The 15,228-nt window shown below is 45.6% G+C and overlaps 1 protein-coding gene across 1 annotated transcript in view; it reads left to right on the top strand.

Annotated features, from left to right (window-relative positions):
* LOC142259337 (uncharacterized) overlaps window positions 1-15,228 on the top strand; it is a 38,940-nt gene that overhangs the window by 19,268 nt on the left and 4,444 nt on the right. Inside the window, exons 5-6 of the mRNA XM_075331802.1 lie at window positions 1,479-2,032; window positions 14,560-14,665. Coding sequence (XP_075187917.1) covers window positions 1,479-2,032; window positions 14,560-14,665 — 660 coding nt within the window. The remainder of the gene's footprint in view (window positions 1-1,478; window positions 2,033-14,559; window positions 14,666-15,228) is intronic.

Genomic DNA, 15,228 nt, shown 5'->3' with positions numbered 1-15,228 from the left:
GCATCAAGAATTTTGGGAATGCCTTGTGTCTATACTTAGGGCCTTAAGGATAGACCATCAACTTCATAGTCCCGGACATCTTCGTTAAATTTCCAGCATCTGTCCTTAACTATTTTATTTTCGTCTTCGAAAAAAATCTCTTTGAACTTGTCTATGTTGTGGACCAATGTCACAGAGATGTTTGCAGATTATTTAACTGTCAAGGCGGTGTCAGGATCTGTGGAAACTACACTCTGCCTGCTAACTTCTCTGATGTCCGTGAGCAGTGCAGGGAGACACAGGCATCAAACCACAGACAGGCAGGCTAGCAAGAGTTATTCTCTGCTGGGCTGCTAGTTAGTGTCTTTGATCACATGCTGCAGGAAGCCAGTATCATTCTCTCCCCTTCTGTATATGCGGTTGGACTATTCCATTAATGCCAGCTATAGTTTACCTATACTGGTCTGGTGAGGTGTTATGATGCAGACTAACAGGTGGTTGTTGTACATTATTGCTGTGAACTGTTGTGGTGTTAACCTTTGATGTCCTTTTGATACTGCCTTCCTGCTCTTACTTTTCTCCTTAGTCTCTCACTGTTTGTTTCTGTGAGTTTGCAGCGTGCCTAAAGGTACCGTCACACATAACGAGATCGCTAGCGAGATCGCAGTTGCGTCACGGTTTTGGTGACGCAGTAGCGATCCCGTTAGCGATCTTGTTATGTGTGACACCTACCAGCGATCAGGCCCCTGCTGTGAGATCTCTGGTCGTTGCAGAATGGTCCAGGCCATTTTCTTCAAAGGCGATGTCCTGCTGAGCAGGACACATCGCTGTGTTTGACACTGTGTGACAGGGTCACAGTGACTGCTGAGATCGTTATACAGGTCGCAACTGCAACCTGTATTGATCTGCATCGCTGGTAAGATCTGACTGTGTGACATCTCACCTGCGACCTCCCAGCGACTTACCTGCGATCCCTATCAGGTTGCATCGTTTTCGGGATCGCAGGTAAGTCGTTGTGTGTGACTGGGCCTTTAGTTTTAGTTTTCCCGTCTGTCTTAATCTTTATTTCCATCATACTCCTTCACATTCCTTCCCTGGGAAATCACAGATTAGATCTAGTCAGGAGAATAGTGAGGTACAGTACAAGGGCATCTCCACCTTCAGGGGTAATCCAGAGATTAGGGACCCCTTAGGGCCTCCTAGCGTGAGGAACAGTATATGAGCCGACTGTCCTTCGTTATTCTGCAGTCACATTGTGACAATCAGTCAGATTATTTACTGTAGCACATTCCAGAGAACTGGTGCTACTGGAGAGATATCCTGGAGACAGGAATAGGAGGTCTGAATTAACGAAAATGTATCTCTTAGATCTCAAAATTGGAAAACAGATTCAGAATGATTTTTTCCCTAATTTAATTTCTGATGTTATGGTATAAAAAAAATAAATGTACTTTCAAGATAATATCATTAAAAACTAGTAACATTGTGTTTATTTTTAGCAGATGACTGTCTTGGGAGTTCAGATGGAAATCTAATATCTTCAGAATTTATAATAGATGATGAAAGTATTACACATGATACATATGAAGAGCATGCTGGTATCCCAGATATACTTCCAGTCCTTCCTCAGATGATAGAGCTTTCTGATCTTTTCAAACAAGTCCAAAATTCCAATGGAGCACAGAATTTTAAGCAAAATAAAAGTTACAGAAGGGATGTGGAACAAGAAACGGCTTCTACAAGGGAGAAACCATTTTTATGTTCAAATTGTGGGAAATGTTTTACCAGGAAATCACATCTTGTTAACCATCAAAGATCTCATACAGGGAAGAAGCCATTTTCATGTTCCGAATGTGGGAAATGTTTTATTCAGAAATCAGATCTTGTTAGGCATCAAAGATCTCACACAGGGGAGAAGATGTTTTCATGCTCAGAATGTGGTCAATGTTTTACTAGGAAACCAGGTCTTGTTAGGCATCAAAGATCTCACACAGGGGAGAAGCCATTTTCATGTTCAGAATGTGGGAAATGTTTTATTCAGAAATCAGATCTTGTTAGGCATCAAAGATCTCACACAGGGGAGAAGATGTTTTCATGCTCAGAATGTGGTAAATGTTTTACTAGGAAACCAGGTCTTGTTTACCATCAAAAAAATCACACAAAATAAATCATTTTTATGTTCTGAATGTGGAAAATGTAATTCTCAGAAATCAGATCATGTTAAACATGTGAAGAAGCCGCACAAGGAAAGAACTTTTTTCATGTTGTAAATAATTAAAATGTTTAACTGGTAAATCAAGTCTTGCCGACATCAGAAAACCAACAGAGTGCAGCAGTCATTATTGTTTTTAGAATCTGGCAAATGTTTTTTATCCTTAATCAGGGCCTGTTGTCAGATGAATCACACGGGAGAAGCCATCATGATGTACCATAATTCAAAGGGTTTTATCAAAAAATCGGCTACAATTGCTCAAGTAAGAATTGGTGAGGGAAAGAAACATTTTCTTTCTTTTTAAACTTATCGTATTTTTGGACCATAAGACAAGCCTAGGTTTTAAAGAAGGAAAATAGGGAAAAAGATTGAAGCAAAAAATGTGGTCATGCCGCACTGATAGGTGGGATTTGCTGCTGACACTGTTACGGGGGGTGCCATCCTCCAATTTCTAGCACAATGATGACTTTCCCTTTAAATAGTGCTTATCACAAATCTGTGGCTGCCTTTTTTATTTACTAATACAGTGGAGAGCCGCAGATTAGTGAATTTTCTACATATGATCCAGTACCAAAACTTTTGGAATTGTCCCTAATGTCCCCCGAAGGAACTTCCAGGTTGTGAGATCCCACAACCCTTAGCAGTGTGAGCTCTACGAACCCAGAGAGAGCCTTTAGGAACATTTGTAAAATGTTTTGATACTGGATTATATTTAGATAATTAACTAATCTCAGATTGCCCATTGCTTTATTTACTAAAAAGCGCAGCCCCAGATTGGAGATAGGAACTCTTAAATATATCACATTGTATATAATTGCATTTCCAAACTTGTTGTTTTGTTAATAAATGCTTGTAAAACATATATTCTTCATGCCTATCTTTATCTATTGTTTAGATGTGATGATTTTGCCTCATCTCTGGAGTATATATTTCACACACAAATAGTGAGGGGTTGTCACATAGGTGTCACGGTCGGCTGACAATCCATTGACAACACGAGTTGTCTGTTTCTGCAGCAGCGGACTCTATGACCCTGGGAACCTGTCAGGTTTTTCCTCTGTTGCCAGCTTCTGACTTTCTTTAGAAACCTCACCCTGGGATGCTTTGGGTGTGGTTTATAGTTGTTCCTGGCTGTGGTCTGCAGTGGTTGTCTCCTCTTGTATTTCCAGATATTTCTGTGGTAGCTGCTCCTAAGAAAAGTATAAAATAGTATTCTATGCCACTTCAAGTTATTCAAAAAGGATATAGATAGGGTAAAATAGGGTAAAGACCGAAAGGAAACGTAAAGACCACGTGGGCCCGCTCATTTCATATGCACGCCCATCCTCCTGCCCATCTCTCAGCGCTGAAGCCGTCACTGACCGGTGGGCGGGGTGATGGGCGGGGGGTGCGCGCATAATTAACAGCCGGCCGTGATCACCCCTGGCAACTACAGCCTGGAGTGATCATGTGCGGCTGTATTCACTGCCCCCCACGCATCATCATCAGCGCGGGGTGCAGTGAATAAGTACGGCATACTCACCAGACACTTCCGTGCAGCACCGCGATCTCCTCCAGTCTGCCGGTCAGCTGATCTGTGTAGAAAGCAGTGAGCACAGCTATGACGTCATCGCTGTGCGCCGCTAGTCATGCAGGTCAGCTGACCGGCAGACTGGAGGAGATCGCGTGCTGCACGGAAGTGACCGGCGATGGCTCCACGCTGGTAAGCGGTGCTGCTGCCACCACAGACTGGAGGACGAGTGATGCTGCACGGAAGTGACCGGTGATGGCTCCACACAGATAAGCGGTGCTGCTGCCGCCACAGACAGGGGGAGGAGCAATGCTGCATGGAGCGAGGAAAGGTGAGTATAAACGTTTATTGTTTTTTGTGTGATACAGGATACATGCCTTATAGGAGCATGGGGTAATATAGCAGCACAGGGCCATATAGGAGCACGGGGCCATATAGGAGCATGGGGTAATATAGCAGGATGAGGGTATATTGCAGCATGGGGCCATATAGCAGGATGGCAGTATATAGCAGGATGGGGGTATATAGCAGGATGAGGGTATATAGCAGGATGGGGGTATATACCAGGATGGCAGTATATAGCAGGATGGGGCATATACCAGGATGGGGTACCTTAGCAGAGAATTTGGGGACATTACCCCCATAATAGTGTCAGCAGCAGATCCTCGTCCCATAACAGTGTGTCATGACCACATTTTTTGCTTAAAATTTTTTTTTCCTATTTTCCTCCTCTAAAACCAGGGTGCGTCTTATGGTCCGGTGCGTCTTATCGTCCGAAAAATACGGTAAATGATGTGCATATAAAATATTTGTGGCACAGCTACAAATAAAATAAGTGAACACAAAAGCCCCGGCCTGCGGCTGATGTCTGGAATACACAGTATGATATTACTTATATTTCAATGGTAGCAGGAAATAATCCTTGAATAAAAATATATTAACCCTTTCACCCCCGGGGCGGTTTTCCGGGGTTTTTTTTTTCCTCTCTTCCGAGAGCCTAACTTTTTTATTTTTCCATCACTCTTATCATATGAGGGCTTATTTTTTGCGGGACGAGTTGTACTGTTAAATAAAACCATAAGTTTTACCATATAATGTACTGTAAAACAGCAAAAAAAATTTCAAGTGTGGAAAAACTGCAAAAAAAGTGCGATCACACAATAGTTTTGGGGATATTTTATTCACCATGTTCACTATATGGTAAAACTGATGTGTCGCTGTGATGCCTGAGATCGGTGCAACTTTGTAGACACCAAACATATATAGGGTTACTTGTATCTAAGGGGTTAAAAAAATTCACAACTCTGTCTAAAAAAAGTGGTGCACGTTTGCGCCATTTTCTGAAACCCGTAGAGTTCTCATTTTTCTGGATCTATGGCTCAGTGACGGCTTATTTTTTTCCGTCTTGAGCTGACGTTTTTAACGGTACCATTTTTGCACAGATGCTACGTTTTGATCGCCTGTTATTGCATTTTGCGCAAAATTTGCGGCGACCAAAAAACTTAAATTTTGGCGTTTGGAATTTTCTTGCCGTTACGCCGTTTACTGATCAGATTACATGATTTTATATTTTGATAGATCTGCCTTTCTGAACGCGGTGATACCATATGTGTATGTTTATTTTTTTAACCCTTTACTTTTCAATGCGGTGAATGGGGGCTGATTTGAACTTTTGTTTTTTTTATTATTTTAAATTTTTTTAAACTTTTTCTTTTTATTTTACTAGTCCCCCTAGGGGACTATAACGATCAGCAATCTGATCGCTCTACCATATCTGCATATCACAGCTCCACAGCTGAGATCTGCAGAAAAGGAGCTCTCCTGTTACACACCGCAGTCTGCCGGGTGTAAGAGGAAGTGACTCATAATAGCTACAGGTGACACAAGTGGCATCACATGACCCTGTGCTACCATGGCAACCACCGTAAGTCACCTGATCATGTCACGTGACTTCCGATCGGGGCAGGGTAAGTGATCTTAATTGCGACACACATATACATCACGTTGCCAGATTTTGGCAGCGAGATGTAAGGGGTTAATAGTCGTGGGTGGAACGCGATTCCACTGACGACTAGCAGGCACTCATGTCAGCTGTTGTAATCAGCTGATATGTGTGTGGATCGCCGCGGGGATTAACCTCACACGATCCATAACGTACTCAGTATGTCATGTGTTGTGAAGAGTTTAAAAAATAATTTGAATTTTTACAAAAAAACTAACTCATTGGGTAAAGAAGTTGAACTGCACTCCCTGTGTCGACCCTTTACTACCCGTGCCCACAACACCGCCAGATACATTGGGAGAATGTGAAAAAGATAGAGAAGATGTGGAAATTCTGTCATTTTAATTAAGTTAACTCTACCCAGATATGAAAAACTGAAGATTCTCCATGTAACCAGAGTGGATTCTAAATTGTCGATACAGTTTGATATTAGTATTATATAATCTGGCCGGGAGCCTCGTCACTTTCACTGCCAGATATTGTAAAGAGCAGGTAGTCCACTGGCAGGGAGAACTCGATGCCCACAATGGCCTAGGGTGCCTCGTAGAATCATTACCTGTTTTATCCCAGTTAATAATATAACCCGATAAGTCACCCATTACTTCTACGTCTTGTATAAGTGAACCTAGGACTTGATTAGGGTTGGCTATGATCAGTAAGAGGTCATCTGCGAATGCAGCAATTTTTAACTTCCTAGAGTCAGTCTTGAGTCCCCTAAAGGTAGGGGTCTGCAACAGATAACATAGTAAAGGGTCAATAGAGAGGTTATATAAAGGAGGTGACAACAGGCACCCCTGTTTGACTCCTCAGAAGATGTCTATTGGTGGTGTGATATAACTATGTACTGTCACACAGGTGATTGCATTTGTGTGTAGGTATTGAATATATTGTTGGAATTTTGGACCGAATCCTCCCCTACCTAAAACTTCATATAAGAAGGATCATGCTACTTTGTCAAAGGCCTTTTATCATCCAGACTCACCAGTATTGCAGCCGGTTGCGATGGATCTTGGGTAAGGACAGTAGCCGTGACCGCAAATTGTATGTTTACCACACTGCTTCACCCTTGGGTAAAACTCGTCTGGGCCTCGCAGAGAAGACCCAGCAGTAGGACCTGTAAGTGGCTTGCCAGAATTTTCGCTAACAGTTTATAATTGTGGTTGAGAAGTGAGATAGGGTAGTAAGACTGAGGCAGTTGTAGGTCTTTATTTGGTTTAGGGATAACTATGGTGCGTGAATCAGTGTACCGGTCTATGGGGATCCCTTGGAGGAAAACTACATTTAAAAGATTAGTAAGGATGGATATCAGGTCAGGGGATAAAATCTTATGATATTCAGCGGTATAACCATCAGGGCCTGGAAATCTGCCATTAGACGCGCCTGCTATGGCTTGTCTTACTTTATCCTTTGTTATCCTTCAGTCTAGCATCTCCTGTTGCTCACTAGTCAGGGAAACATCTGTCTTTTTATAGTAATGCTTCAAAGAACAAGCTGCAAACAATGACATATCACCCTGGCTTTAACATATAAATCCCTTAATTCCCAGCTCACCAGATAAGGAACTTGTGACCATTATCTATTATAAATAAAGGCTACTTTACACACTGCGATATCGGTCCCGATATCGCTAGTGTGGGTACCCGCCCCCATCTGTTGCGCGACACGGGCAAATCGCATCCCGTGTCGCACAACAGCCGTCACACATACATACCTGTCCGGCGACGTCGCTGTGATGGGCGAACCGCCTCCTTTCTAAGGGGGCGGTCCGTGCGGCGTCTCAGCGATGTCACTGAACCGCCGCCCAATAGCAGCGGAGGGGCGGAGCTGAGCGGGACGTAACATCCCGCCCACCTCCTTCCTTCCTCATAGCGGCCGGGAGGCAGGTAAGGGGAGCTTCCTCGTTCCTGCGGCGTCACACACAGCGATGTGTGCTGCCGCAGGAACGAGGAACAACCTCGTTACTGCTGCAGTAACGAGATTTGAGAATGGACCCCCGTGTCGCCGATTAGCGATTTTGCACGTTTTTGCAACGATGCAAAATCGCTTACCGGTGTCACACGCAACGGCATCGCTAATGCGGCCGGATGTGCGTCACGAATTCCGTGACCCCAACGACTCCGCATTAGCGATGTCGCAGCGTGTAAAGCCCGCTTTAGACTTTGTTTGGTCTTCAATAAATCTTTTGTCTTCTGCCCTATTGCCCAGACAGGAGAAGCCTAGATAAAGTCTCGACAATAACTAACGCTCCCCCTCTTCACACATCAGCAGATACAGAATCATGAGTACAGAGAACTACAATTACTGATAATATCCAGCTATTAATATGAGATTAAAATTCCTATAACATGACTTATAATGAATACAGACTATTGAAAATTAATATGAGATTAATATTTTCATAACAACCTCATGTTGTGAGCCCCTGACAGAATCCAAGACCATGGCTCCCAATGGAGCAGCTATGAACTCTTTTGGGAGAGTCCCTTTGAGGGGGTCCTGTCACACCCCTGTCCTGGGTCTGGGCTCTTCTCCCTACACCACGGTCTGCTAAACTTTCTTGTGCTCCCCATTGGGCTTTGCCAGTATCCCAGCGTGCTCCATGTGTTTGAGCTTCCTAGGCCTCTATAAAACCTATCAAGACATAAACCTGTGCCTTGGTAGTAATGGCCACGTCTCACTAAGTGACATCGCTGCTGAGTCGCGGGTTTTGTGACGCAATAGCGATCTTGCTAGCGATGTCGCTGTGTGTGACATCCAGCACCGTCCTGGCCCCTGCTGTGAGGTCGCCGGTCGTTGCTGAATGTTCTGGACCATTTTTTTTGGTCGTTGCTCTCCCGCTGTGAAGCACACATCGCTGTGTTTGACAGCGAGAGAGCAACGATCTGAATGTGCAAGGAGCAGGGAGCTGGCTTCTGCAGACGCTGTTTACCAAGGTAACACATTGGGTAACCAAGCAAAGGCTTTGCTTGGTTACTCGATATTTCCCTTGGTTACCAGCGTCCGCAGCTTCTAGAAGCCGGCTCCCTACACACGTAGCCAAGGTACACATCAGGTAACTATTAGCAAAGCACTTTGCTTAGTAACCCGATGTGTACTATGGTTACCAAGCACAGTGTCGTTACACGGGTCGCTGGTGGCTGATCTCTGATCGCTGTGGAGATCTGCCTGATTGACAGCTCACCAGCGACCATGTAGCGACGCCCCAGCGATCCCTGTCAGGTCAGATCGCTGGTGGGATCGCTGTAGCGTCGCTAAGTGTGACGGTACCTTAAGACTTTTACTTTGTATGTGCACACTACACCAATTCTCATTATGCAGTGTGATATGTATATGCACCAATACTCGTTATGCAGTGTGATATGTATATGCACCAATACTCATTATGCAGTGTGCTATGTATATACACCAATACTCATTATGCAGTGTGCTATGTATATGCACCAATACTCATTATGCAGTGTGCTATGTATATGCACCAATACTCGTTATGCAGTGTGCTATGTATATACACCAATACTCATTATGCAGTGTGATATGTATATACACCAATACTCGTTATGCAGTGTGATATGTATATACACCAATACTCGTTATGCAGTGTGATATGTATATACATTAATACTCATTATGCAGTGTGATATGTATATACATTAATACTCGTTATGTAGTGTGATATGTATATACATTAATACTCATTATGCAGTGTGATATGTATATACATTAATACTCATTATGCAGTGTGATATGTATATACATTAATACTCATTATGCAGTGTGATATGTATATACATTAATACTCATTATGCAGTGTGATATGTATACGGTATATATGTCGCATGTGTTAGATATACTTTGTATTGATTTTGTCATGTATAATGAATCTGCTGATATAAGTGTCTGTTACGTCCGATATGTTGTACATTAATGTATCATTTCTGCAAATTTAAAGAACTATGTCACACCGTGATGTGAGTCACAGTTTATGAAATCCTGGCCAAAACATCAATCTGTTTAAAGGGAACCTGTCATCAGAAATTTCGCCCAAAAGCTAAAAGATTCCCCCTCTGCAGCTCCTGGGCTGCATTCTAGGAAGGTCCCTGTTATTATTGTGCCCCATGTGAGACCAAAATAAAGCCTTTATAAAGTGGTACCTTTTTGTATGCAGCTTCTGTAAATGTGTCACGGGGGCGGGCTCTCTGCCGTCCGTTATTCTGCCTCCTGGTCCTGTATGCCGCCCCCATCGCTCCTTTCCATATCTGATGCACCGCCCACTGCTCCAGCCATCCCCGCGCATGCCCAGTGCCAGTCTCACAGGACTGAGCAGTGTGACCGCTGGTGACGTGTGCGCAGGCAAGTGATTATGGACGGGACTGTGACTGTTATCAGCAAGTACCCGCCCATAATCTCGTGAGCGCGCAAACCTCTCCAGCATTCACACTGAGCTCAGTGTAGATGCTAGACTGTATGGGCTGCTTCCAGGGATGACGTCCCTTTGTCATGTGATAGTATTTCGAACACGCCCCTATCACATGACAAAGGGACGTCATCCCTGGAAGCAGCCCATACAGTCTAGCATCTACACTGAGCTCAGTGTGAATGCTGGAGAGGTTTGCGCGCTCACGAGATTATGGGCGGGTACTTGCTGATAACAGTCACAGTCCCGCCCATAATCACTTGCCTGCGCACACGTCACCAGCGGTCACACTGCTCAGTCCTGTGAGACTGGCACTGGGCATGCGCGGGGATGGCTGGAGCAGTGGGCGGTGCATCAGATATGGAAAGGAGCGATGGGGGCGGCATACAGGACCAGGAGGCAGAATAACGGACGGCAGAGAGCCCGCCCCCGTGACGGATTTACAGAAGCTGCATACAAAAAGGTAGAACTTTATAAAGGCTTTATTTTGGTCTCACATGGGGCACAATAATAACAGGGACCTTCCTAGAATGCAGCCCAGGAGCTGCAGAGGGGGAATCTTTTAGCTTTTGGGCGAAATTTCTGATGACAGGTTCCCTTTAACACTATAAGAGATGTCAACAAATTTGCCCGACTTTTAACAGTAAAAAGCCATTTTTTCTGAAAATAAATCTGATACTGCAGTTGCATCTTGTGGAAAATGTATAGCCAATGACTTTATGGATTTGCAATATAATGGACAATGTGCCCTCCTGGACCTCCGCCATCTTCAGGGTGAGAACCATAGTAATCTGTCTGATGAGGACATCACAGCTAATTTTGGGAATCCTTCATACTATCCATTGCAATCAAGAGTTCCGCTCTTCATTTATTCCAGCAATTAGTTGAAAAAGATCTTAAAGAACTGTCTGATGATACTAACGTACTCCCTTATACAATGCAAATCTATATACATATTTATACACAGCTATCAAAGAAATAAAGAATAGAAATGTCACCAGATGATCAGATGCGGCTGGAGTTGTGGTGGTTCTGGACGCCATGTTATATCGGGATCAGGTACAAACTATGAATAATCACAGAACGTATAGGACAGTCATGGCGAACCTTTTACAGGCCGAGTGCCCAAACTGTAGCCCTAAACCCAATTTTTTTTCCGAAGTGCCAACCAATCCTATCATGTAAATAATTGATTTTAATCTTACCTTTGCAGTCTTCTCTTCAGCAGGGGGCATCACGCTCATGCATGCTTACCAACATTGAAGCTGAGCCCCTGCCCTTTCCAGACACAGCAGTTGGATTGATCTTTCTGGAAAAAATTGCAGCATATTAGACAGAGATTTTAGCCTGGAATGCAATCACATTTCACCCTCTAATCCACATCTACATTTCAAAGTCTGAACATCTTGAAATCCCATAAAGAAGTACGAGTTGATCCCCTCCCCTTTCATTGTGTAGTTATGTCCCCCTTCCTGGGCCATTTCTTGGTAAACATGTCCCCATCCTGATATATATTTCCTACATTCTGGTATATTTGTCCCCATCATGGCCCCATCCTGGTAAATATAACTCATCCTGGTAAATGTTCCCCATCCTGGTAAATGTACCCCATTCTGGCATGTTCCACCATGCTGGCAAATGTACCCCATCCTGACATATTGCCCATCCTTGTAAATGTTCCCCCATCCCGACATGTACCCCATTCCTGGTAAATGTCCTCCATCCTGGTAAATGTTCCCAATCCTGGTTAATGTACCCCCATCCAGGTAAATGTACCCCTTCCTAGCATGTACCCCCATCCTGGTAAATGTCCACCTTCCTGGCATGTTCCCCTTCCTGGTAAACGTTCCCCATCCTGGTAAATATTCCCCATCTTAACATGTTCCCCATCCTGGTAAATGTTCCCCTTCCTGGTAAATGTACCCTATCGTGGCATGTTTCCTCCATCCTGGCATGCATGTTTCCTCCATCCTGGCATGTATGTTTCCTCCATCCTGGTATGTATGTTTTCCCCATCCTGGCATGCGTGTTTCCTCCATTTTGGCATATATGTTTCTCCATCCTGGCATGCATTGTTCCCCATCCTGGCATGTTTGTTTACCCATGCTGGCATGTATGCTTCATCCATCCTGACATGTATGTTTTCCCCATCCTGGCATGCATGTTTCCTCCATCCTGGCATGCATGTTTCCCCCCCATCCTGGCATGCATGTTTCCCCCCATCCTGGCATGCATGTTTTCCTCCATCCTGGCATGCATGTTTCCTCCATCCTGGCATGCATGTTTCCTCCATCCTGGCATGTATGTTTCCCCCCATCCTGGCATGCATGTTTTCCCCATCCTGGCATGCATGTTTTCCCCATCCTGGCATGCATGTTTTCCCCATCCTGGCATGCATGTTTCCCCCCATCCTGGCATGCATGTTTTCCCCATTCTGGCATGCATGTTTCCTCCATCCTGGCATGTATGTTTCCCCCCATCCTGGCATGCATGTTTCCCCCCATCCTGGCATGCATGTTTTCCCCATTCTGGCATGCATGTTTTCCCCATCCTGGCATGTATGTTTCCTCCATTCTGGCATGCATGTTTCCCCCCATCCTGGCATGCATGTTTTCCCCATCCTGGCATGCATGTTTTCCCCATCCTGGCATGCATGTTTTCCCCATCCTGGCATGCATGTTTCCCCCCATCCTGGCATGCATGTTTTCCCCATTCTGGCATGCATGTTTCCCCCCATCCTGGCATGCATGTTTTCCCCATCCTGGCATGCATGTTTTCCCCATCCTGGCATGCATGTTTCCCCCCATCCTGGCATGCATGTTTTCCCCATTCTGGCATGTATGTTTCCTCCGTTCTGGCATGCATGTTTCCCCCCATTCTGGCATGCATGTTTTCCCCCATCCTGGCATGCATGTTTCCTCCGTTCTGGCATGCATGTTTCCCCCCATTCTGGCATGCATGTTTCCCCCCATCCTGGCATGCATGTTTTCCCCATCCTGGCATGCATGTTTCCCCCCATCCTGGCATGCATGTTTTCCTCATTCTGGCATGTATGTTTCCTCCATTCTGGCATGCATGTTTCCCCCCATTCTGGCATGCATGTTTTCCCCCATCCTGGCATGCATGTTTCCCCCCAGCCTGGCATGCATGTTTTCCCCATCCTGGCATGCATGTTTCCTCCATCCTGGCATGCATGTTTTCCCCATGCTGGCATGCATGTTCCCCCCCCCATGCTGGCATGTATGTTCCCCTTCCCCCCATGCTGGCATGTGTGTTTTCCCCCAATGCTGGCATGTATGCTCCCCCCCCATGCTGGCATGTGTTCTCCCTCCATGCTAGCATGTGTTCTCCCCCCCATGCTGGCATGTATGTTCCCCCCCATGCTGGTATGTATGTTCCCCCCCCCATGCTGGCATGTGTTCTCCCTCCATGCTAGCATGTGTTCTCCCCCCCATGCTGGCATGTATGTTCCCCCCCATGCTGGTATGTATGTTCCCCCCCCCCATGCTGGCATGCGTGTTCTCCCCCCATGCTGGCACTGGCCCCCTCATCCCCCCTTGGCACAGCGGCACACAAGTTACTGTATATATATAGAAGAAAAAAAAAAGCAACACACAGCTTACCTTCCTGCACACGCTCCCCCGCTGCGCGCTGCTGGGTCCTCAGTTCCCACGCGGCCAGAAGACGTCATTACGCCGGCGCCGCTCACTGACGCTCCTCCGTCTCCTAGGCAACAGACCTGCGGCCTGGGAGAGGAGAAGTGTGAGAGCGAGGAGAAATGTCCCTCCGCTCCAACACAGCTTTGATCTGCCGACGCGACTGCACCAGCAGATCAAAGCGGCAGGATCAGGCGACAGCACGCGCACCAGCAGAATGGGCTCTGCGTGCCCCTGGTGGCACACGTGCCATAGGTTCGCCATCACTGGTATAGGAAGTTGCCGTTTGATCCAATGTTGGTGTGAAAAAGATACACTCTAAATTGGGTGAGGAGGGTAAAGCCTTGGGGATATTTAAGGATAAATATAAGAAATATCTCATTCCTGAACAGCCGATAATTCCAGTATTTCGTGGCTTACCTAACACATACGTGTGATTCCCCCACCATTACGCCCTATTATTGCAGGAATAGGCTCTCTGAATGAAGCCCTCAGTGGTGGCTTGACGAACACGTGGGACCTTTGGTCACCAGGATTTCTGGTTATTTGAGAGACAGCACTTCAGTTCTTAATATTGTTGATAAATTTATATGGGAGAGACATTTTTCATTCTTTAGTCGTGATGTGACTTATATTCTACTAAACTCCATCATTTGGTGAAACAAGCAATAAGCTTTCATTTAGAAAAATACACTTCGTTTTTGGATGAAGGTAATGTATAATCATGGTGTTGGAATATTTATGAAGTCACAATTATTTTTCTTTGACTCTACATTTTATTTACAGTTGGAAGGAGCTCCAATGGGGTCCAGATTCTTCCCGTCTCTCGCCATTCTGTACATGGCATGGTGGGAGGAGAGATTTATATATGTCATCAACCATTCATTTTCTGGTAAAATCGTTTGGTATGGTCGCTATATGGACGACTTAAGGCCACTGTACACGCAATGACATCGCTAACGCGAAGTTGTTGGGGGTCACGGAATTTGTGATGCACATCCAGCCTCGTTAGCGACGTCGTTGCATGTGACATGTACGAGCGACCGCTAACAAGCAAAAATACTCACCTTATCGTTGCTCGTTGACACGCCCCTCCATTCCCAAATATCGTTGCTGTTGCAGGACGCAGGTTGTTCGTCGTTCCTGCGGCAGCACACATCGCTACGTGTGACACCGCAGGAACGATGAACCTCACCTTACCTGTGACCGCCCGCAATGAGGAAGGAAGGAGGTGGGCGGGGTTGTTCTGCCCGCTCATCTCCGCCCCTCCGCTTCTATTGGGCGGCTGCTTAGTGACGTCGCTGTGATGCCGAACAAACCGCCCCCTTAGAAAGGAGGCGGTTCGCCGGTAACAGCGACGTCGCTAGGAAGGTAAGTATGTGTGACGGGTTCGAGCAATGTTGTGCGGCTGTGCGCCACGGGCAGTGGTTTGCCCGTGACGCACAACCGATGGGG

This window comes from Anomaloglossus baeobatrachus (assembly GCF_048569485.1).
Source record: "Anomaloglossus baeobatrachus isolate aAnoBae1 chromosome 5 unlocalized genomic scaffold, aAnoBae1.hap1 SUPER_5_unloc_9, whole genome shotgun sequence".
Classification (NCBI taxonomy): domain Eukaryota; kingdom Metazoa; phylum Chordata; class Amphibia; order Anura; family Aromobatidae; genus Anomaloglossus; species Anomaloglossus baeobatrachus.
Note: the sequence above shows the minus strand (reverse complement) of the source record. Positions and strands in the feature narration are given on the sequence as shown.